Below are 23,990 nucleotides of genomic sequence, written 5' to 3'. Positions count from 1 at the left end.
AATGGCTCTTTAATGGTGAAATTTTATAAGGAAGCAGTGAAGGAGACCTATTTGGAGCAGAGACTCTCTGTAGCCTCCCTCAAATCACATTGTCTTTTTCCAAGTTGTAAGTTTCATGAATACAAGCATTTGGTATATTGTAGTCTGTTTCTTCAGTGCCCAGTATTGGGCCTGAAAAAAGAGAATGCACATAGCAAGAATTTTTTTGTCTGAATGAATGAATTAGTTCAGTAAGTGTTCCTACCAAGCTCCCAGCTGTGGCTTCTACTCCTGGTAACTCTGTATCACATTTCTCTCCAGTTCTGGGGGCAGAGGTTTGTCCTTAGATCTCAAAAGGATATGAGAAGAGTTGATAATCTTCATTTTATTCAGCCTTTTTCTTGTTGTGAGGACAGGAGCAATGACTTCAAAATTTTTTATGCGTTAGATTGGAAACTGGAAGTCAGCTGTAAGTTTTTATAGAAGCTTTTTACTAAATTGAGGTAATTCCCCACTGTTTCTAAATTGGTGATGGTTTTTAACATGAATGCATTTTGCATTTGTTAAAAGTTTTCCTTGTATGAATCATCAAATGATCTTACTTCCTTAGACTGTTGATATGGTAAATAACATTGATTGATTTTCAAATAGTAAACCCTCCTTGCGTATCTGGAATTAATCCTAATCGTACTTGGTCATGATGTATAATCCCTTTTATGTTGTTGAATTCAGTTTTCTAATATTTTGTTGAGAATTTTTGTGTCTGAGTTCCTGACACAGAAATCTCATGAGAGACATTGATTTATAGTTTTCTGTTTTGTACTGTCTTTGATTTTAATATCAAGGTAATACCTCATAAAATGAGTTTGAAATTGTTTCCTCCTCTATTTTTTGGCAGACATTGCATAAAATCGGTGTTAATTCATTTCTAAGCATTTGGTAAAAGTCTGCAGTGAAGCCATCTGGGCCTAGAATTTCTTTTTTGAAAAACTTTTTGGTTACAAATATTTATTTAATGGTTATAGTACTATTCAGGTTTTCTGTTTCATATTGATTGAGTTTTGGTAGTTTGTGGCTTTGGAATAATTAGGTTATATCTTCTAAGTTTTTGAATTTATGATTTATAATTACAAAGATTTTTGTAGTATGTCCGTTTTATCTTTTTAAACACCGTAGGATCTGTATTCCTTTTTTTTATTGCTAATATTTGAAATATGTGTCTTCTCCCTTTTTTATCTTTGTAAATCATGGCAGAGGGCTATAAGCATTGATTTTTTCCCCCCAAAAAGCATCTTATATTTACATTAACTATTCTCTTTCTTCCTTGTTTTCATTTTTATTGATTTATACTCATTTTTATTACCTTCCTTTTGCTTGCTTGGACTTATTTTTATCTTTTTCTGTTTTCTTGAGATGGACTTAGATTGCTGATTTGAGATCCTACCTCTTTTGTAATATAAAAATTTAGTGCTATAAACTTCCCTCTTAGCACTGGCTTAGCTATGTCCCATAAGTTTTTTTATTATAAAATATGCATAACATGTAATGTATCATTTTAGCCATTTTTACTTGTAGAGTTCAATGGCATTAAGCACATTGACATTGCCGTGCAATGATTACCATTATTCATCTCCAGAACATTTTCATCGTCTGAGACTGAAACTCTGTACCTGTTGAACAATAAGTCCTCATTCCCCTCTCTCCTCAGCACCTACTAACCACCGTTCTGCTTTCTGTCTCTGTGAATTTGACTATTCCATGTACCTCATATAAGAGGGATCATAAAATTGTTCTTTTGTGTGTGGCTTATTTCACATGGTATATAATGTTTTCCAGGTTTATCCATGTTTAGCACCTATCAGAAATGTATTCAAGTCTGTATAGTACTCCTTTATATATACATACCACATTTTGGTTATTCATTCGTTAATAGACAGTTGGGTTGTTTCCACATTTTGACTGTTGTGAATAATGCTGCTATGACCATTGGTGTACAAATACGTGTTTGTGTCCTTGTTTTCAGTTCTTTTGGATATATACCTTGAAGTTGAATTGCTGACTTGTATGGTAATTTTATGTTTAATTTTTTGAAGAACCACTGTGCAGTTTTTCACAGCAACTGTACCATTTCCCAACAGCAGTGCACAAAGGTTCCAATTTCTCCACATCCTTACTAGTACTTGTTATTTTCTATTTTTTGATAATAGCCATCCCAATGGGTATGAAGTGATACCTCGTGATTTGCTCGTGATTTGCATTTCCCTAGTGATTACTGATGTTGAGCATCTTTTCATGTGTTTATTGCCCACTTATATATCGTTAGAGAAATATCTATTGAAGTTCATTGCCCTTTTTAAAATCGGCTTCTTTGAGGTTTTTTGTGGTGGTCTTGTTTTATTGTAGTTCTTTATATATTCTAGATATCAATCCATTATGAGATATGTGATTTGCATATATTTTCTCCCACTGTATAGGTTGCCTTTTCACTCTTCATAGTATCCTCTGATGCACTAAAATTTTTAATTTTGATAAAATCTAAGATCGATTTTTCTTTTGTTGCCTGTGTTTATTATGTGTGGCTTAAAAATGTGTTACACACCCATTCTTCAGAGTTCTAAAGTTTGTACTTTTCTGTATCTCCAACCTCTGCCTTAAAAAATAATAATAGAAAAGCCTTGACAAGACCAATAAAAATGAAAAGGTTTTTTAAAACTCAGTAACACTACAGGTAATTTAAATTGCCAATACAGACCTTTCAACCAGAATGGAAAGGGAGAAATATACCTTATTTTCTGTCCTTTTAGAGAGTCCTAGTAAATTGAGAAGCAATTTTTATTTATAAATGTCAATTTATGCATTTATATAACATCAGAACACTTGCATATTCGAAAGCATATATGAGATTTCATATTTGAAAGCTGGATGTAGTTCACAATCAACTTGAACACCTTCCAAGGGAGATTGGAAACAGTACACAGATAACCAACTTTGTTTGGCAACACAGTGAACTGCTAGACCTCCTAGATACTATAGGTGTGAGAGGAGAAAGAAGATACCGATAGCTATTAGTAGCTAACTGGATATTAAGAAGACTATCTTGATCCATTTTGGTAATGAAAATTCAAGATTAAAATTCATAATTATCAAAGTTGTAAAACTTTTAAGATAATATTTTAAAATTACTTTTCCATTTCCATTTATTTCCATATCTTGAGGTAGATCATGACCCTCAAACTGAACTCAAGGTGTATCTGATATTATTTATGCTGAATTTGGTTAACAAAATCAGTACTTCAAATTTTGGAATATATGTAAACATTTATGACTGAATTGGTTATTTAAAGAGGTTGGAAAAGTAATCATTCACAAACAACATTTTATCAGATGTCACCTTGAAGTAATGGTTTCAGATTTGTGGTTGACGTAGTTTTTGAGAAAGAAAATGCAATTGTGATACAGAAAAAGAAATTTTCATTTTCTTGCAATGCAAGTATGTTCACTAAATGATTTAAAATTTTAAAATAAAAGTTGCCTATCTAATATGGTTTTGTTTCCAGTTGTTTTCAGAAATTATAAGATTTATTTTCTTGCTTACAAGTATTATCTAGTATGTTCTTTAATGCTTATTGAATTTTTATGTTGGTCAATTTACAGGTGAATTATGTAACCTCATTACGCTGGATGTAGCTCACAATCAACTTGAACACCTTCCAAAGGAGATTGGAAACTGTACACAGATAACCAACCTTGACTTGCAGCACAATGAACTGCTAGATCTCCCAGATACTATAGGTATGAGAGGAGAAAGAAGATATTGATAGCTGTTAATAGCTAACTGGATATTAACAGGACTATTTTTGGTCCATTTGGTAATGAAAATTCAGGATTAAAATTCACAGTTACCAAAGTTGTAAAACTTTTAAGATAATATTTTAAAATCACTTTTCATTTCCTTTTCTTGACAAAGAAAATAGGTTTTAGGAAATGAGCCCAATGGGATTATAAAAGAGAGAGAATGTTGAGTTACATGTGTATATATTCTGTCATAGTTTAAATTGCAAAATGGGTGGCTTTTTCTATTTCTGCTTATTTCTGAGTTGCATGTTATTATACTGGGTGTGGTCCTTTCTTTGCTAAAGTATTCCATACTGAAAAATAAAACCATTGTTGTTTAGTTTTTTAAACACAGCCAGTATACTTTAAAGTTTGTTTATCTGTAATACTAAGGGGATAAGCGAGGAGATGACTTGAAGTTCAAAATACGTTTTAGAGACTTAGCCAAATTGCAAAAAAATTGAATTGAGCTGTGATATGTTCTGTGTTTATGTAGTCTTGTTTATTTTTCCGATTGCGCATAAATTTATACCAGTAAAGGGAATTTTAAAAATTCTGATGCCTTTTTAGTTATTAATGTGGTATAAGGATACTATGTTTATTTAGAATAATTACATCTCTGCTTAATTTACATAATTTCAGTCATGAATATTTAGTATTTTACTTTTTTCATTTTTATTTTTTTTGAGACAAGTTTCACTCTGCTGCTCAGGCTGGTGTGCAGTGGTGCGATCTTGGCTCACTGCAGCCTCCGCCTCCTGGGTTTAAGCGATTCTCCTGCCTCAGACTCCTGAGTAGCTGGGACTATAGGCGCCCACCACCACGCCTGGCTAATTTTTTTCTATTTTTAATTGAGATGAGATTTCACTATGTTGGCCAGGCCGGTCTTGAACTCCTGACCTCAGGTGATCTGCCCACTTCTGCCTCCCAAAGTGCTGGGATTACAGGCCTTAGCCACCATGCTTGGTCCAGTCATGAGTATTTCAGAGGCATGATTACTAAATAATTTGAGGCCTGTGATGATGTTATCTTTCTCCAGAAGAGTTTTTGTCTGCCTCTGTTGGGTACCTAGTAGAGAGGGGATCACTTTAATCCATTTGTGTTCAAGGCTTGAGATTTTTTTGGTCCCCCAAGTGATTAAAAGGTTTTCTGCAGGCTAACTGGATGGCTGTTTTATTTCCAGTTCACCCTTACTGGTAGGGTGCAGCTCTAGAGGGTCCCAGGTGAGGTTGATGACTAGAGTCCTCACCCTTGGCAGACCCTAGATTTTAACTCTTGCTGAAAAAATGGCGTAGCCTTTTAGCTGCGTCTTCCAGTTAGGGATGTGCTCTTAGGACGGAATTATCTCCATTGTTTTTTTTGTATCTGGGTTCCCAGCTTGTTTCTGGTCTGGTGCTTAGTCATTATGTTGTTAACTCTCTGATTTTGGTTTTGGAAGATGTTTTTATTTATTTATTTTTTTATTGGGAGAATTTATTTGAATTACCTACCATTACTTAAAACAAAGCAGTTTTAGGGAATTTCTTAGCAGGGTTGCGTAGACTGTCTTAGGTTATACAGGACAATTATTTACAGAAAAGCAAGCTGAAACATGGATGTAATAAGTAGCCATTAGAATCTATGTTTCCCTGATTTTTGGCCCATGACACTATCATATTACTATTTGTAGTGGAAAGAGATTACATATTCTAGTTAACTGGTTTATGGTTTAGATGTCCCTCTGAAAGGCAAGATTGTCTGCAACACATACTGAATTATTCTATTAATATCCAAAATTAATATTCTACCGAATGTCCTGTATAAATAAGAGAATCAGATTTCTGGTTCAAGATGATAAGGACCAAGCACAATTATTTCATGCTTTTTTTTCCTCTTTAAAATCTATTGAAATGGCTAAGATGAACAAGGAGAAGTGATCCTAGGAGAAAAAGAACATAGAATTTAAACTGCGTGTTTAAAATATGATCAGGCTGATACAAGAAGGAAACAAAGAATAAAATACAACTCTTAGAGATATGTTTGCCAAATCAAATTTAATGGAAAATTCCATATAACCAAATGAACACAGCCAGAAACCGGTCTCTAGGATAAACTAAAAGTCCCCTAGAATCTAGATCAAAAAGAAATGTGTAGAAAAGAAGTGAAAAAATTACAAAGTCATGGCAGATAGGACTAGATGTTCCAGAAGGCCAAATAGTGGTGATACAGTTATAAAATCTAATTTTATAATGTTTCCCTGAACTTGATAAAAACCCAGATAATAAGACCAAAATTGCTTACCAAGAAGAAATAAATTAAAAAGTTACATTCTGGTAGAAGTTCTAAATATTAGATGTATTTGTTTTGAATAAACAATGAATTCACATGTAATATTATACAGCCTATCTTTATCTAGTTTTTGGTTTCAGGGTAATGCTGGCTACATATGTTCAATTTTTGGAATAGTTGGTATGAAATTGCATTATTTCTTCCTTTGATATTTGATAAAATTCACCAGTGAAGCCATCCAGGACAGGACTTTTCTTTATAGGAATTTTTTTTAAAGCAATTTCAATTACTTTAATAGGTATAGGGCTATTCAGGTTATTACTTTCTTCTTCAGCAAACTTGGTCATATGGGTCTTTCAAGGAATATATTTGTTTTATTTCATTTATCATATTTTAAAGCTTTAAGTTGTTCATAACATTCTTAATGTTATTTTAATATCTGTAGAATCTGTAGTAATGCCACCTCTCTAATTCCTGATATCAGGAACTTGTATGTTCTCTCTTTTTCTTAATCATTCTGGCTAGAAGTATATCAATGTTATTGATCCTCTCTTAGTTTTATGATTTTCCCTATTGTTTCTCTGGTTTTTATTTCATTGATTTCCATTTTGAACTTTATTATTTCTTTTCACCAGCTTACTTTGAGTTTTATTTGTTCTTTTTCTAGTTTCTTATGGTGGCAGCTTGAGGTCATTAATTTGAGACCTTTCTATTATTCTCATAAAGACAGCATTATAAATTTCCCCTTCAGTACTGCTTCAGCAGCTTCCCACAAATTCTGATATATTGTATTTTCCTTTTTAAAGTATTTTCTAATTTACCTTTTTGTTTCTTCTGTGATCTATGACTTACTTATTAGGTTGGTAAAAAAGTAATTGCGGTTTTTGCTATTACTTTTAAAGGCAAAAACCTTAGACTTTGACTTCTAGTTTACCTCCATTGTGGTCAAAAACATTCTTGATAGAACTTGAATTCTTTCATCATAGTAAAAGTATTCCATGTGCAGTTTAATATGTATTCTACTTTTGTTGGGTAGAGTGATCCATAAATATCAATTATGGTACAGATGAGGCAATCAATGAGTTTATTCTACTTTCTGCCCTTTCTGGAGGAGTCTCTTTTTCTCCTTATTTTTGTTAATTGCATTGTCAGCATAGGTAACACATACCTTGTTATACTACTTCCCATTTTTGTTTTTAGTCTTAATGTTCATCAGCAGTCCTGTTGCCATAGTTGCCTCAGTCATTTCTTGGTTGGCTGAAGTCAGTCTGGTTGGTAGTCATTTTCTCAAAAATGGTTCATGGGAACAGTATTCTCCTATAGTTCTTGTATGTGTATAGCTTTTATAATTCAGAAACAGTTTAGGTGGATATAAATAATTGGATCAAATTTCCTTTCCTTGAGGATCTCAGTAGAACTAACAGATAGTTCTACCTTCTTCTGGAATTGAATGTACAAAGATGAGGCCAGTCCATTTTTTTCCCCCCCCCTTGATAAGTGACTTAGTCATTTTGCTTGGCCAGCCAAAGTATTATTTCTAAATTTCTGAAATTTAAGAACTATATTTTATTTCTCACTGTTTATTTTTCAGGATCACATTTTCCTAGTATACTCTGGGCCAATTCAACATATAGGTTTAAGTTTTATTTCAGTACAGTGTTCCTCAGTATATTCAGTATATATTCAGTGTATATATGCTTTCTCTGTTGGCCATATATATTCAGCATATATTCAGTATAGTGTTCAATATAGTAAATATGTCACACAGTGACATATTTAGTTTGTGTTGTATGTTTTTACATTGAAATATGTATCTGTAAGTTTGGTTAGTATGAACAACCAACTAATTGGAATGGTAAAGAAGAAAAGAAAGAATAATGCATAATCTCATCATAATCACTTTCAGTGAAACGTCACCTAAAAGCACTTTCAAAAAATGACTTTTTATAAAATCCAAATTCTTAGTCTTAGAAAAACAAAATGTTGCTTTACTCTACTGCAAATCAGACAGGAGAACTAAAATTTAAGATACTTGAAATGTTATAAAGTGATTTTCTTATCCTTCTCATTGATGTTTAGTCACTGTGTATATCTTAGGATATTACACATGCTAGACATTTTATTGTTTCTTGAACATATCAGGTAAATTCTAGCCTTGAGATATTTGTACTTCCCATCTCTCTGTTTAGAACTCTTTTCTCCTAAATATCTGTATAACTTTGCCTACTCCTTCAACTGATCAGATAGATATATAAAGCATGATTTTCATTCAGCCTTCTCTGTCTCAAATAGTCTAACAATATTTTATTATTTAATATTTTTATATGTGTCTGTATCTCAGTCTTGTTAAATAATAGTCAAAGGTGCATGCGATTAAAGTACTGAAATGAATAATCCTGGCAAACAGAGAAAGCATAGGTAGTGATATATGATACAGTCTTCTAGTAAGTAGGATTAGTGTCCTATTAGAGGTGATTCTTCTGTGTTTTAAGTGTGTTTACTAATATGAAAATATTTGATTTTAGTATTAATCTCTTGTAGTTTAGATGTTATCTCAGAATAACACATATGCCTCACCTCTAGCTTATTCTATAGGGTCAGATTACAGTATTACAAATTGGAAATCAATGAGAACTGAAACATTAACAACAAGAAAATTTTAAATAACATTGCATTTACTTTTATATAGATTTGATAGTTGTCGCCAAGTATAGTACAGCTGTTACTCTGAGTAAATGGCAAAGTAAATTGGTAATATTTATTGAAACTTTTTATGACATTGTAGTCATTTATCAATTACCATGTTTATTAAAATAATTACTCTGTCTTTCTCCATCCTTTCCAGTGCTAGTATTTTGATTATGTAGCAGAAGATTGAGGTTTGGTGGGCAACTTTGACCTTTGGGTCTTGGTCTCTTACAAATTTCAACAGTTTTAATTGACCTTTGAGATTTTCACTCTCATTTATTGAGGAAGAACAATTTACCCTCAATAGTGGAAACTTAATTGAATTATGGTTCTCCTGATACTTTTCCTTTTTTAAATCCTACTCTAGTTCTGGGAAAGTATAACTGAAAATGAAAAACAGAAAGGCCAACACCTATTCTGCAGAGTTGATGCGAGTCTGGAAGCAGCTGCCCACTCTCTTTTCGCTGGACTAAAGAATCTTGCCCTAAATTCATAACTGAAAATAAAATCTTGTATCATCTTACAGTTACTTTCCAGAAATCACTGTATTTACTTGCCTTTTCCTTCTTTTCTTTTTTCTTATAAGTAGACCAGAATGTTTTTACTTTTTTCTTTATTTAACATGAACATTCCTGGAGTAACTATCACTCCCCTGTGATAATTGCTGCCATTTACTTCCAGGCTGAGCAGCTAGTATTGCTGACAGCTCATAGGATGTGAGGAAGAGACAGAAGGAAATGGGTTGGGGTTTATCAAGTTGCAGTTAAATAAGAGAGTGCTTAAATACATATTTATAGTTTCTCTGATTTAACTGTTAGTCTGCCTTCTTGAATTAAAAATATTATTTTATATGAATATTTTCTCATTGAGAAATTAGCTATGAACAGAAGAAAATATTAAGCTTCATTCCAACAGTTACTTTGTTTTAAAGTATGAACCTGATGTTTTTTAAAGCCTTCTGGTACCTCTGGTAGTTTTATGTAATCCAGGGAAGAAACGGTCTGAAGTAGGAAAAAATATTTTACTTTCTATTTCTTCTCAAAATGATATTAGGAGAGAACTATGCCACAAAACCTTGCCTTCAAGGCTGGAGCACAGAACAATTCACAGAGGCCTTTTTGTTGCACTGGGCTCTGAAGAAATGTTACAGTAATTATGGTTATACCAACAAGTAGCATTTTAGTCATTTTAGTAATTGGGTTTTAGGTAATTACAGTGCAGCGTATGTATAACAACTTTACTAGTTTTCTTTTTAATGGTGGTGTTCTTTGGGTTTTTAACATTCAGGAATTTCTGTGTTGCTTACTTTTCAGTTTGCTTTTAGTTTAATGTTTCTAAAAAAATAATTGTACCTTTGACATTTCATCCTTCGAACCCTGAGTCTTTCCTACTACTTTTTTGCCACTTTGTTAAAATAAGATTATGATCATTTAAATTAGTCTTACTCAAAAGTTATACTAAATTAACCTAAAGCTGCTGGTTATATTTGCTGAAATTGAAAGAATCTAATTTTAATTCATAGCCATTTGATTTCACCATATTTTTAAAATCTGACAGCATAAGAGAAAGCAAGCTGTCAAAGTGGAGCACAGAACAATTTATAGACAAAGTTAAGCACTTGAAAGCTAAATGCCAGTGATTGGCACTGATCAGCCTACGTTTATATACAGAAGCTCAGCAACAGTGATTTTATTTCTTAGTCAAGATGGCTCAACATTACAGCAAGCATGTGTTGATTTCTAGGTTGCGGTTTAGTTTGTGGTTAAAACCACTCATTATCATTGAGAGAGGTTAGAGTTGAAACCACTGCAGAGGGTGAATCGCAATAAAAGCTAGACTTCTGATGTTTTCTTCTGGCATAAAAGAGTTTTGATATTTCATCCTTAATTTTCTTAACCTCTTTTATTTAGCTGAGAGTAATAGACTCTGGCAAAATGTGGATGACTCTTTGAATTTGCCAGCAGTCTCAAGTGATAAGGCCTTTGCAAATGTGAAATTTCTTCATCAGAATAGCCTATTCTCATGGATTACAGTGTTAGAAATTCAACTCCTTCTGCCTCACCAAAAAGCAAAAAATTTAGATCCAACAAAGGTTGAGGTAGCTCTTAATTTAAATTACCACTGGTTTTGGTACTAGATAATGTCATGTAGCAATTGAGCTACGTTATTTTTATTTTGTAGTTTTTAAATTCTAGGAACCTACTCTGGTTTTAAAAGTGAGAAACTTGGCCGGGCGCGGTGGCTCAAGCCTGTAATCCCAGCACTTTGGGAGGCCGAGACGGGCGGATCACGAGGTCAGGAGATCGAGACCATCCTGGCTAACCCGGTGAAACCCCGTCTCTACTAAAAAATACAAAAAACTAGCCGGGCGAGGTGGCGGGCGCCTGTAGTCCCAGCTACTCCGGAGGCTGAGGCAGGAGAATGGCGTAAACCTGGGAGGCGGAGCTTGCAGTGAGCTGAGATCCGGCCACTGCACTCCAGCCCGGGAGACAGAGCCAGACTCCGTCTCAAAAAAAAAATAAAATAAAATAAAAGTGAGAAACTTAATAGTTATTTGGTTTTGGATGAGAAGTTTCAAGAATCTGGTTCTATTTACTAGGATTTGAGTTGATAAACATTTAGAATTTGGTTCCCCTACTAATCATTGTTACCAGAGAAAGTTTTTTAGTTTTCAGTGAGAATAAAAAACATGTTTATTGTATTCATCTCCTGTGATACTGTAAAGGGTTATTGAATGAGGCATGTCAGTTGATGGAGTAAGATCATGGAGACTTTCCTCTGTTAATAAATTCTCCCCTCTTATGGCAGACTTCAAAGACCCCTTGGTGAAGGAGTCAGCCATTTTGTTACAATGAAACAACTTTCTTCCATAGGGAAAGCGGTGATGTAAAGGAGAAAAAGGGATGGTCTTATTTACTTCCATTTTATTTTTAAAGGTTAGCTGCCTCTTCTTATCTGCAGCTGCATACAGGAAATTAAAATTTTATCAGAAGATTTCGAAGTTCTTTATAATCAAACATGATCACTACTCACAGGAAAATTTTCACTTCTGCTGACCTTGCTATAGTGGTGGCCATAGGAATGGAATAGGCAAGGGATAAAATGTTGATACCATCCCTCCCCATTTTACAAGGATATGAGTAAATGGGGCTATTCTTCACTCTTGGTGGAAGTAAAAATGATGTAGCCTTTTGTTATTTATTAAAATTTTAAATATATCCTCTGACACATAAGAAATATTTTCACGTATACACAGAGATACATGTCTAAGGGTATTTATTACATAATTCTTTTTTAAAAAATTAAACAAATGCCATCAGTTGAGCAATGATTGGAGAGAGAATGGCACACATACCATGAAACACTTTACAATGGTTAAATAGAATGAGGTATAGCTGTGTTTACTCAGCATAAAAATATTTCTATCACCTGTTATTTGGGGGAAGGGAGAAGCAAATAGAATGATCTCATTTATATGAAAGCAAACACATAAACATAAGAAATCCCTGTATTATATGTATAAATAAGTGCTTAGAGACAGGTCTCAATAGGTATGTAACAGACTATAAACCATGGTTATCTAAGGAAAATAGGAAGATACATTTACATATTTTATAACTAAAAGTGATGTGGTGGGGTGGGAGGAATGCAGAAAGTTGGAATTGTTAGTAGTTCCTTCCCGGCTGATATCTAAGTATGGACTGCTCAGATGTTGGATATCTCAGAAAAATTCCTGCAGATATTTGTAGAATAATTAATTTATATTCAGATAGACCAGATGAGCATATATGTTTTTCAGTTATGTCCAATAAAGTCTCTATTGCATAGACATGCTATTTTATAAAATAAGAATGAGTTGAAGAAAATAGATTTTTGTGGGCCTTTCATATAATTTTTTGTGTCTTGTTCCTAATGGAAAGGAGGACAAATAATGAAATGTTTTAGTTTTTGTAATTATTAAGAAAGTATGAATTAATGCCTATTGTATGCTTAGCACTGAAACAAATTCTGTGGAGAGAAATATCGCAAAGCTCCTCACTTACTGGGTTTTTAGTCTGGTGAGGGAGATAACTGATCCATGAAACAGTTAACATAAGACCAAATATAATTAATTGCCAACTTACGGTGAAAACAATATGCTGGTGTATTCATTTTACAAGGAGATCAGTAAGATCTTGATAAAAATGGCTAAGAATGACTTAATGAACAAATGCATTGGAATCAGTATGGAAGAAAAATGCAGTCCGTGAACACAACAAGTGAGGACAGTCAAACAGCATGGAGGTGAGAATGAGCACAGCATGGTTCTGTGTCAAGGAAACAAACTAAGTGGAGCAAAGTCAGTGAAGATCTTGAAGGAAGATTTGTTGATAGGGAGCCAAGTTGGATTCGCCAACTAGCTGGTGACTGTGACAAATTATTTCACAAATGTTATGGTAAAGTCCCTGCTGATTACCCTCAGATGGCTCTTACTGCTGCTTCCTAGGTATCTTTTTCATTTCTTTTTATCAAATGTCACAGGATGGCTATCTAAAACTTAAAACCACCATACTCTTTTTTTTTTCACAATTTAGCTTATGTGTTCACTTTATGGAGAAGATGACCCTTACCATGTAAAGTGCCCAAACTTCTTACTTCTACATTTATTTTCCCTGTTTGCTCATCTTTTGTTCATTCTCTCCTGTTCCTAGAGACAGAGATGTTCCTTCTTTCTAAGATTAACTTTTTCACTTTCTTTATAAAGCCAGCTTTGATCGTTTATGTTGGAAATTGTCTCCCCCATCTGTGAACATTCAAAGATTTTGTTCATACTTCTTTTAGGGTATTATCGTAGTCTACTAAGTATTATAGTTATTTGTGAAAATAAACCACTGTACTGTAAGCCTCTTGAGAGAAGAGACTATGCCTTGTGTGGCACTGTGCAATTTTACAGCAGTTAAATAATAGCTTGATTGATGGGTGGAGGTATATCATGAGGACCCCTAGAAGCTAGCACAGAGTGTTTACATTTGATACAATAGGAAATAGGTTGTTTTTAGTATAAATGTTTTTGGCCAGGTGCAGTGGCTCATGCCTGTAATCCCAGCATTTTGGGAGACTGAGGTGAGTGGATCACTTTAGCACAGAGATTGAGACCAGCCTGGGCAACATGGCAAAACTCTCTCTCTACAAAAATACAAAAATTAGCTGGATGTGGTGGCATATGCCTGTAGTCCCTGCTGCTCCAGAGGCTAAGGTAGGAGGATCACCTTAGGCCGGGGAGTTTGAGGCTGCAGCTAGCCATGATTGTGCCACTGCACTCCACCGTGGTCGACAGAGTCAGACTCTTGTCTCTTAAAAAAAAAAAATTGATGAGGGTGGGATTGGAGAAGGGACAAACATGAGAAATACATTTTGAGAATGCAAATAGAATTTTGTGACTGACTTAGAAGGGATAAAACTGATATTAGAAAACATTTTTAACTAGATAAATATATACTTATTCCCTTTCTATAAACACAGTTTTATAGAATACAACCTACCCTTTTAATGTTTCTCAATTTTTGCTTTATTATAATAAACTCTCAGTAAACAGCAAATACATATTACCAGTGTCTGGCTCTGCACTAGGGTTCTGACAGTGGATAGCTCACTAAGTCTAAAAATGGACACAGACATGAAATAAACATTTATAATATGGTGTAATCATGACGATAGAGGTATTGGCACAGTGCTGTGGGTGCGCCTGTGCACTTGTCAAGAGGTGGGTAGAGCTTTATCACAGAGCATAGAGTTAAGTGAGTTAAATATCAGGAAACTAGGAATTCTAAAATGAATTTTGGGCATTTTTATTTTGTTCTTTATTTGGCAAATGATGTATACTGTTTATTGGCATTTTCCCCCTTGGTCTTTGCATTGTTAAGATAGCACATTTTGAACTTTAAAACAAATTGACTTAGAAACCGGAATTAAGTGAAATAACCTGCAATATATTGTCTAATATACTATTAAAAACATGTACAGGCATATAATGCAAATTGGTCACGTTATATAAAATATCTCTGTAATGTAAAATATTCATCCAAAAGAAAAAGGATGGTGGAAGGATGTCACAATTTTTTAAAAAATTAGGATGACTTTAGAATTATAGATCTATTCTTACCAAAATGTTTTTAAATTTTAAAATATAGAAAATTAGGAAAAATGCAGACAAAATGAAACAGATTTTTAATTGTTCTTCCATAATTCTGCCATGCAGAGATAACAGTTAGTTTTGATACATTTTCTTTCCCTTTTTTTGCATGCCTGTTTCTTACGTTGTTGAAATCATACAAAATACACAATTTTACATGCTTTTTCCCCCCACCTTAACATCATACCTAAAGTCTTTCACATCTTAAAACTTTTTATAACAACTTTAATATGTACAAAATATTGCAGAATATAGACATACTACAGAATGAAAATTATATATTGAACATCTATTATGTATCTGTTAGTCATGGTGCTAAGTATCTTATGCATGTTATATCTAACCCCTAGAGCTACCCTGTTAGGTGTGTGGCATTATTTCCACTTTATGGATAAGGAACTGACACAGGTTAAATAACTTGCCCATGGACATATAAATAATATAAAATACTTCGGTTTTTCTATTACATTGTGATACTTCCAATTTAAATAATTATTCTTCTATTGTTGAATATTTAGATTGTCCCTATTTTTGCCATTATATATGACTTAATTAACATATTTTGTCATAAAGCAAATTATTTTCTGCCAACCCAGCTTTTAAGTAACATTTTTATTGTCTTTTTTTTTTTTTTGTAAATGAGATGGAGTCTTGCTGTGTTGCCCAGGCTGGAGTGCAATGATGCAATCTCAGCTAATGGCAACCTCCTCCTCCCGGGTTCAAGCTCTTCTCCTTCCTGAGCCTCCCAAGTAGCTGGGACTACAGGTGTGCACCACCATGCCTGGATAATTTTGTATTTTTAGTAGAGACTGGGTTTCACCATGTTGACCAGACTGGTCTTGAACTCCTGACCTCAAGTGATCCGCTTGCCTCGACCTCCGAAAGTGCTGGGATTACAGGTGTGAGCCACCATGCCCGGCCTAATGCAGTGATAGCATTAGTGAATATTCTCGTTCATATTTCTAACCACTGAATTTTCTGAGGCTTTGGAAAGTCAATTTTTTTTTCTCCTGCAGAACTGACACGTCTCACCAGAGTGTCATCAGAAAGACACTTCTGATGAAGTCACTAAGTGAGGCATCCTTAGTTAATTTACAAAGCATTTTAAAGACTAAATTAACTTGTCTTTGCTAAGTGGTGGTTTTTTATTGTTGCTTTTGTATTCAACTTTATGCCGGTTGGAATCTCACTTAATTAGATAGACCCAGTAAACTCTTGGCCCAGTTTCCAAACACTATTGTACAAAAGTGATGCATTAATAAATGAACATAGCATACCTATGGAATAGTTCTAATCGGAAGAATTGAAGTGGTTGTTACATTTTTCTGCATTATAGTTGACAACTTATGGCATATAATTAGTATTTTTTTATTATCAGTGACTGATTCTTATATTGAAAATGTAAAGGCTAAAAATTAGCTCCAATTATTCATTATGTGTAACTTCACTCACTTGATACTTTCCACAAGAAGGAAAGATGCAGATGATTGATGACCAGATAAGGATCATGAGGCATAATGAGTGCCCTCTTAAGGTGTCAAGGCTTAACTTATGCTATACACTAATGTATGTTTTCTGTAAGTATTGTTGTAATATTGCATCTAAGAAAGTAAGTTGATCATACAACAGCTTTTTGAACAATGATTAAAGCAAAAGGAAAGAAATGGACATCAAGAGGTTGTGAAGGCTGAAAGGCCTCAAAATACTATCTCCAAAAAGTTAAGTGTTGACACAGGCATCCACTTCTGTAATTTCTAACACTGGAAATAACTGTTTAATTTAAAAGTAAAGGCTACATTTGGCATTTTAACCTGGCCCATCCAAGTATCTCATAGCAACAGTTGTGATTTGAAGTGAAAAAAGAAATTAATCAGCCACAGCAAAATAGTATGTTGGACTAAATTCTTGTCTTGTTAGCTTTTTTTGTATGAAAATTAACTTATTTTTAATGTATATTGTTTGCAGAATTGAATTTGAGTTGAACCATTTATGATGGCAGAAGTCATTATATTCATCATTCATTATATATAGCTGGCCATGTAGTCTTGGCAAGAAAAGTAGAAAATACCTAGAAAATAAAATGCTCGGCTGAGCACAGTGGCTCATGCCTGTAATCCCAGCACTTTGGGAGTCCTAGGCAGCAGATCACTGAAGGTCAGGAGTTCAAGACCAGCCTGGCCAACATGGTGAAACCCCGTCTATACTAAAAATACAAAAATTAGCTGGGTGTGGTGGTGGGCGCCTGTAATCCCAGCTACTTGCGAGGCTGAGGCAGGAGAATCGCTTGAACCTGGGTGGTGGAGGTTGCAGTGAGCTGAGATCACACCACTGTACTCCAGCCTGGGCGATAGAGTGAGACTCAGTCTCGAAAAAAAGAAAAGAAAATGTTCTGCTTTTTTAAAATTCAATAATGGCTATTTTGTGCTCAAGCTGGATATGCTTAGATAAAAGAGACTCTTAACTTTTACTTCAGTTTGTAAGTTTTGGAGAGGGGGTTGAGAAATGTTTTACCATCAGGCCAACTTTTCAGTATTGAACCTTTCTGATCTCAGTAAATAATTTATGTTTTAAACAATACTATTTTAGAAATTTGGAAATTTCTTCTCCAAAATTACGTGTACATACTTATATATAACCACTTGTTCTAAATTGGATCATCATAACAGAACAAATGGAATAATTATTGTAAGTTTAAAATATACACAGCTTTGATGCAGTTAAATTAGGTCTTATCTAAAGATTAACTTGTTAAAGTATGCCAATACTTTGTTCATTTAAAAACTAACTTATAGCTGTATATTTCCTTATTTCTCTGAGACAAGTGAGCATAAAAGTGATTTCAGTTTCATCCTAATTGATAGTGTAGTGTGGGTTCCTTGTGCTAGAAGTTAAGGATCTTGCTGAAACAGTACTTTAATTTTTAAATAGTTAGTAGATAGCGTGTGACAGTGAGAGGCTCATCAGATTTTGTAAAAAATAAATTTCTTTTATTGTGTGTGTTTACAGGAAACCTGTCCAGTTTAAGTCGTCTTGGTCTGAGATATAACAGACTGTCAGCAATACCCAGATCATTATCAAAATGCAGTGCACTTGAAGAATTAAATTTAGAGAACAATAACATTTCTACTTTACCAGAGGTAAGAAGTGGATTAGAGAAAACAAGATTTGAAGTGAGTCTGCAAGATAATTCAAGGAAAGCTAGTAAATCTTTATAGCAGGGTAAATAATTTGGTGATTGAGATTGTTTAAATAATGAGTATGCTGTGGATGTACCACCACTGCTAAAGTAACTCCAAACAAGAAAGAATGGGTATATGAACCTATTTTTATTTTTTTTAATGCAAAGAAAAAGGGGAAAACTAGGAGAAAAGTAAGTTTGCTGTATTCTACTTTAGCACCATGTAAATCTCATTTCATTTTGGGAACTGACAATAAAGGTATTAAGGAAAAGCTATATGGCTGGTTTTAAAATTCAACTACCCTATCCAGTTCAGTTATAAAAAGAAAGATGATAAGTGACACAGAATGCACTATCATCAAAATTAATATTAGCAACGATTCTCCTGTGACTCAAATTATTACCTTGTTTATGCAATAATATTAAGGCCTATTTAGTATAAAACAAATGCCAGAATCTTTTTTTAAAACACATTTTTAGGTTTTGTTGATTCTATTAGAAAAGTATTTTCACTTATTTTGCTTAAGGATTAATTGGGTAAGATATAATACTTTTTTTTTTTTTGAGGTGGAGTTTAGCTTCCGTTGCCCAGGCTGGAGTGCAGTGGCACGATCTCAGCTCAGCTGCAACCTCTGCCTCCCAGGTTCAAGTGATTCTCCTGCCTCAGCCTCCCAAGTAATTGGGATAAAAGGCACTACCACACCAGGCCAATTTTGTATTTTTAGTAGAGATGGGGGTTTCACTGTGTTGGCCAGGCTGATCTCGAGCTCTTGACCTCAAGTGGTCTACCTGCCTCAGCCTCCCAAAGTGCTGAGATTACAGGCGTAAGCCACTGCGGCCAGCCAATATAATATTCTTCTTTTAAAGTTGTCTTTATCAATATTATTATTAGTCTTTTACTATAGACTTTCCTTATTTTCCTACCTATTTTAGCATGTCAACAATGGATGTTTGCTTATAGTTGTTCAAGCATACCTTACTGTAGTAATGTAACAAAAGAATTGTGGACTTACTGATTGATTGAGCTTTGCAAAGTCTTTTTTTTTTTTTTTTTTTAAACAAAAAATGTCTTACGTAAGTGCTGCTCCTATGTTTTGACTTGGTAGTTTTTCTGAGTATGTGTGTGTGTAATCGAATTAAGAACAAAGATTCTTTAAGGCCAGGCGCTGTAGCTAATACTTGTAATCCCAGCACTTTGGGAGGCCGAGGCAGGTGGATCACTTGAGGTTAGGAGCTCAAGACCAGCCTGGCCAACTTGGCAAAACCCCATCTCCATTAAAAATACAAAAAATTAACTGGGTGAGGTGGCGGGCACCTATAATCCCAACTACTCAGAAGGCTGAGGTAGGAGAATGACTTGAACCCAGGAAGCAGAGATTGCAGTGAGCTGAGGTCACGCCACTGCACTCCAGCCTGGGCAACAGAGGGAGACTTTGTCTCAAAAAAAAAAATAAGTGAAAAAATTTAAATTAATATATATCCAGTCTTATTGTCAGTGAAGTGAAACTAATAATTACTGGGTACCTGTTAGGAAATATGAATTTTCCTGGGAGCTTGTTAGAAATGTGGACTCTTGGGCCCCACTCCTAGTCCCACTGAATATGGGAAAGTATGAAATCTTAATTTAAAAGTAATCAGTGTGCTTTGGAAGCAGCATAGTCTCAATGCAAATGTGAAATTATCTGCATTTATAGTAAGGAAAACAATAAAATCCATTAGACAGCACTTACAAGATACTCAAGCTGGGTTAGGCAAGAAATCATGAAAGTGGTTTTCAATAAGGGCATATTAAATAGCTGAAATCAGAGCTGCTAAAATGACTATTTTGTCATTTGAAGACTGTCTGAAAATGGACTTATTTTAATGTAGATGTATACACATAAGTAAAAGGAACTTAATAATTTGAACCACATAGTCCCAAGGCATGAGTCTAGGTACTCTACATGTACTATCTTGTTTAATCTTTGTCATAAACCTACTAGTTATTGGGGTATCCTCATCAAGCAGCAAAATAAGGCTTAAGAGAGGTTATATTTTTGGCCAAATTAAATAAATATTTTTCTGGAAATTGATTATCTAATTAATTCACCAAAGTTGACAAAACTTAGTAGAAGGTATAAAATAGGAGCCTAGATGTGTCTGATTCTAACCAAAAAAAAAGATAAGCAACCCGTTTCACAGTGTGACTAAGAAATGAGAGCTCAAAGAGCTGCCTTGTTGCCCCTTCTCAAATATACTCAATATTAACATTTTATCATATGAGTCAATTCAATAAAGTAAGTCAGTTGTAAGAATAAAAAGAAACACATTTTTTGCCATGAGGCTCAGTAAAACTCCTTTATTTTCAATTGAGTAGCCTGTAGAGATTTTTCGTGAATTGACTGCCAGGCAGTTTTCTTGCCACAGTTTTACCTCTGTTGTTCCTTTTGTTTGTATACAACAATACACAAATTTTAAGGGTAGCTTCTTAAGATACAGTATAAAGAAACAAGTTTCAGTTCTCTGTATAGATACATCCTCAATTATATAGTTACTTCATTCCTTCAGATGGCTTTGGCAATTATACTGTCACCTCAAGTACTAAGTTTTCAATTTGCTGATGGTGGACAGCTGAAGTTTGAACATTATTTAAAAAACATACATACCTCACACAGTGCTTGCTTCTCCCCTGCTTGTGCTTTTACTTTGAATCTAGAGTGTTTCTTCTATTTCTCTGAGTATTTTAAAATGTTTTCATCCTTCAAGATGTAGCTGTCAACTTTCATCCTATTTTTCCAGTTATTCCGAGAGAAAGGATTTAAAATTTAAGCACTTACTCCCTGCTAGGTATTGTAAAGTTATTTATGTCTCAGTTTTCTACCATCTATTCCCTCAACATGGAACACAATCGAATCAATAAAATTCCATTTGGAATTTTCTCCAGAGCAAAAGTATTAAGTAAGCTGAATATGAAGGTAAGCATGTATTTGTTTATTAGGGGAAGGAATTGCTTTTAGTCTTCCCTATGACCCATAAAATATCATTATTTAAATAATGATACACTAGGTTCAGAAAAATAACTTGCCAAAGTCACAAGCTATTTAAAGATAGAGTCAAGATTCAAAACAGTTTATAGCCTGTACTAGTATTTCTCAGATGTTAATGAGCATGCAGATCACCTGGGAATCTTGTTAAAATGCATATTATGATCCAGTGGGGGTGGGGCCCAAGACTCTGCATTTCTCATAAGCTCCCAGGGGATGCTGATACTACTTTTCCTTGGCCCAGACTGAATAGCAAGAGCCTATTCTATATAATCGATTATTGATTATATACAGTCATGTATTATTTTCTAATTATTTCTTATCTATGTACTTCTATAAATAGAAATTAATCTTCTTAACTGCAGAGATTCTTTGGTAATACCTGAATATTTAATACTTTGGTTAAATGGTGGGAGGCTAAAGTAGGAGAAGATGGGGTTATGTGCTAAGTAAATACTTGTTTAATGGGTACATATACGCCCTCAGAAATTTTACCATATAGAAAAGCGGTATATTATACAGTATCAGGAAGCATAATCATCTCCTGAATTTAATGTTCCCTAAAAGGAATCATTATGTTAATCTTAATAATTTAGAGATAGGTATATAATTTAAGACTAGGTAGGATTTGTCGCACAGCCCGTGGCAGAGGCAGGACTCAGACCTGGAACTGTCTGACGCTGAAGTTTCTGCAATGTAGAAATTTCAAATTAGTCACCCATGAGGCGCCTCTCACACACAGACATGTTTTCCTTATTCCATACAGTGTTTTAGATAAATTGAAGCCAAAGAATAAAAATTGGAAAAATGTTCTGTTTCCTCCTACAAAATCTAGAAGTCTACATTGGTTCCACATTTCTGCAAGGCACCAATCTGCTAGAGCTATGTAGTGACTGTCCCTGTAAAGAGGTGTCACAGACTGCCCCAACCAGTCTTTGTCATTTGTCACCCCCAAAGCCCTTTGAGGCATTTGTGTTGAGACTGCTGTTCTATACAAAATGAGTCTCATCACAGTTCTAATTCTTACGTTTCTTTCTTTTCTTTTTTTTTTTTTCTCAGAGTCTTTTATCAAGTCTTGTGAAACTGAATAGTTTGACCTTAGCTAGAAATTGCTTCCAGTTATATCCAGTGGGTGGTCCATCTCAGTTTTCTACCATCTATTCCCTCAACATGGAACACAATCGAATCAATAAAATTCCATTTGGAATTTTCTCCAGAGCAAAAGTATTAAGTAAGCTGAATATGAAGGTAAGCATATATTTGTTTATCAGGGGAAGGAATTGCTTTAACTGGTACTTCCACTAATATTTATGTTTTCTCTCATTGTGTGGGGAGTGGGTACTTGTACCTTGCTAATGGGTCTAAACTGATAATAAGACATTTCAGGGTACTTTGTATCAGATAACAAATGTCTTAGAACTGTGCATACCCTTAGGAATTTGTTCTAAAGAAATAATCATTGTCCAGCTCAGTGGCTGATGCACCTGTAATCCCAGTGCTTTGGAAGGCTAAGGTGGGAAGATCCCTGGAGGCTAGGAGTTCAAGACCAGCTTGGGCAATATACTGAGACCTTGTCTCGCAAAAAAAATTTTAAAAATTAGCTGGCCTGTAGTACCAGCTACATGGAAGGCTGGGGCAGAAGGATTGCTTGAGCCTGGGAGTTCAAGGCTGCAGTGAGTTAGGGTGGCACCACTGCACTCCAGCCTGGTCAAGAGAGCAAGAACCTGTTCCCTATCCCCCACAAAATAGGAAATATGAATGTCTATAAAAGTATAGTTGTAGGGATATGTATTGCAGAGCTATCTGTTTCATAGGTACCAACTTATTAATAGAGATTTAATTTTGTTAAGTGTCTTAGTGGAATACTGTGGAGCCATTAAAAATGATATTTTGGTCTAAAAGAACACTACATACTAGTTGAAATATTCTCATTTTATCAAGTGGAAGAAAGTTAAAGCATGTAAAAAATCTTTTCCCACCGAGACTTTTTGAAAGCTGTTTTTAATATGCTTAATTATATATTAAAGATCTTTATATTTATACATGTAGCTGGTTTTTGCCAAAATGTTTAGAGATCAGAATTATTTATAGGTGAACGTTAGTTTCCTTTTGCTTACAGTGATCGAGTTTCACCTTTGTAATGCAATTTATTGCAAAAGGAGAAAACAAATGGAAAATTATCAAGTTCAGTGATTTAATTTGTACTGGACAAACTTTAGGCCCAAAGAAGATAACTGAATTGACCACATAGCTAATAGTATTCTTCCTGTCATGATGAACCATTTGAACGTAGTTGTGGTTCTTTAAACTATAATCTTAAATGTATAATTTTTAAATTTCATCCACACTTGCTCATAAATATGGTATGTATCTTTTATGATGATTCTTTGGAAGTATATAATAAGTAAACTAATGGAAATTCAAGATACTCTTACAGTTTTAACAATTGTAAAATTTCTTGTTAATCAGTCTGGTTATATGAGATTTAGCAGTGGTAATGGTGTTGATTCTGAATATTCATTTTGTAGTAATAGGCTTAAAACACAGTGGTTCAGGTGTTCATTAGTTTATGCATTTGCATGTAAGTACCAATAGTAAATTTTTAAAAATGAAAATACCTTATAAATCATACTATAAGTGTCAGTAGTTTAGGCATACATAGGCAATAAGCTTAAATATTAAATAGATAACAAGTTTAAGTATTACCATAAAAGAAAAAGTTGGTTTTCAAAAGAATGTTTGCTGCTTGGGATTTCTTTTATGGGTCATTTTGTGTGAAATGAGACAATCCATGTGCAATGCAGCTAATTTTAAAGATACAGATTGACATAAAGGATATAAAATAATA

The 23,990-nt window shown here is 34.2% G+C and overlaps 1 protein-coding gene across 2 annotated transcripts in view; it reads left to right on the top strand.

Moving 5' to 3' along the window:
* The window catches only part of SHOC2 (SHOC2 leucine rich repeat scaffold protein), a 97,339-nt gene that overhangs the window by 61,023 nt on the left and 12,326 nt on the right, over positions 1–23,990 (top strand). For both annotated transcript variants that reach the window (XM_023206606.2, XM_023206607.3), the window contains exons 3-5: positions 3,634–3,771; positions 17,948–18,078; positions 22,202–22,390. In XM_023206606.2, coding sequence (XP_023062374.1) covers positions 3,634–3,771; positions 17,948–18,078; positions 22,202–22,390 — 458 coding nt within the window. The remainder of the gene's footprint in view (positions 1–3,633; positions 3,772–17,947; positions 18,079–22,201; positions 22,391–23,990) is intronic.

The sequence above is a fragment of the Piliocolobus tephrosceles genome, chromosome 9 (genome assembly GCF_002776525.5).
Source record: "Piliocolobus tephrosceles isolate RC106 chromosome 9, ASM277652v3, whole genome shotgun sequence".
In the NCBI taxonomy this organism is placed as follows: Eukaryota; Metazoa; Chordata; class Mammalia; order Primates; family Cercopithecidae; genus Piliocolobus; species Piliocolobus tephrosceles.
Note: the sequence above shows the minus strand (reverse complement) of the source record. Positions and strands in the feature narration are given on the sequence as shown.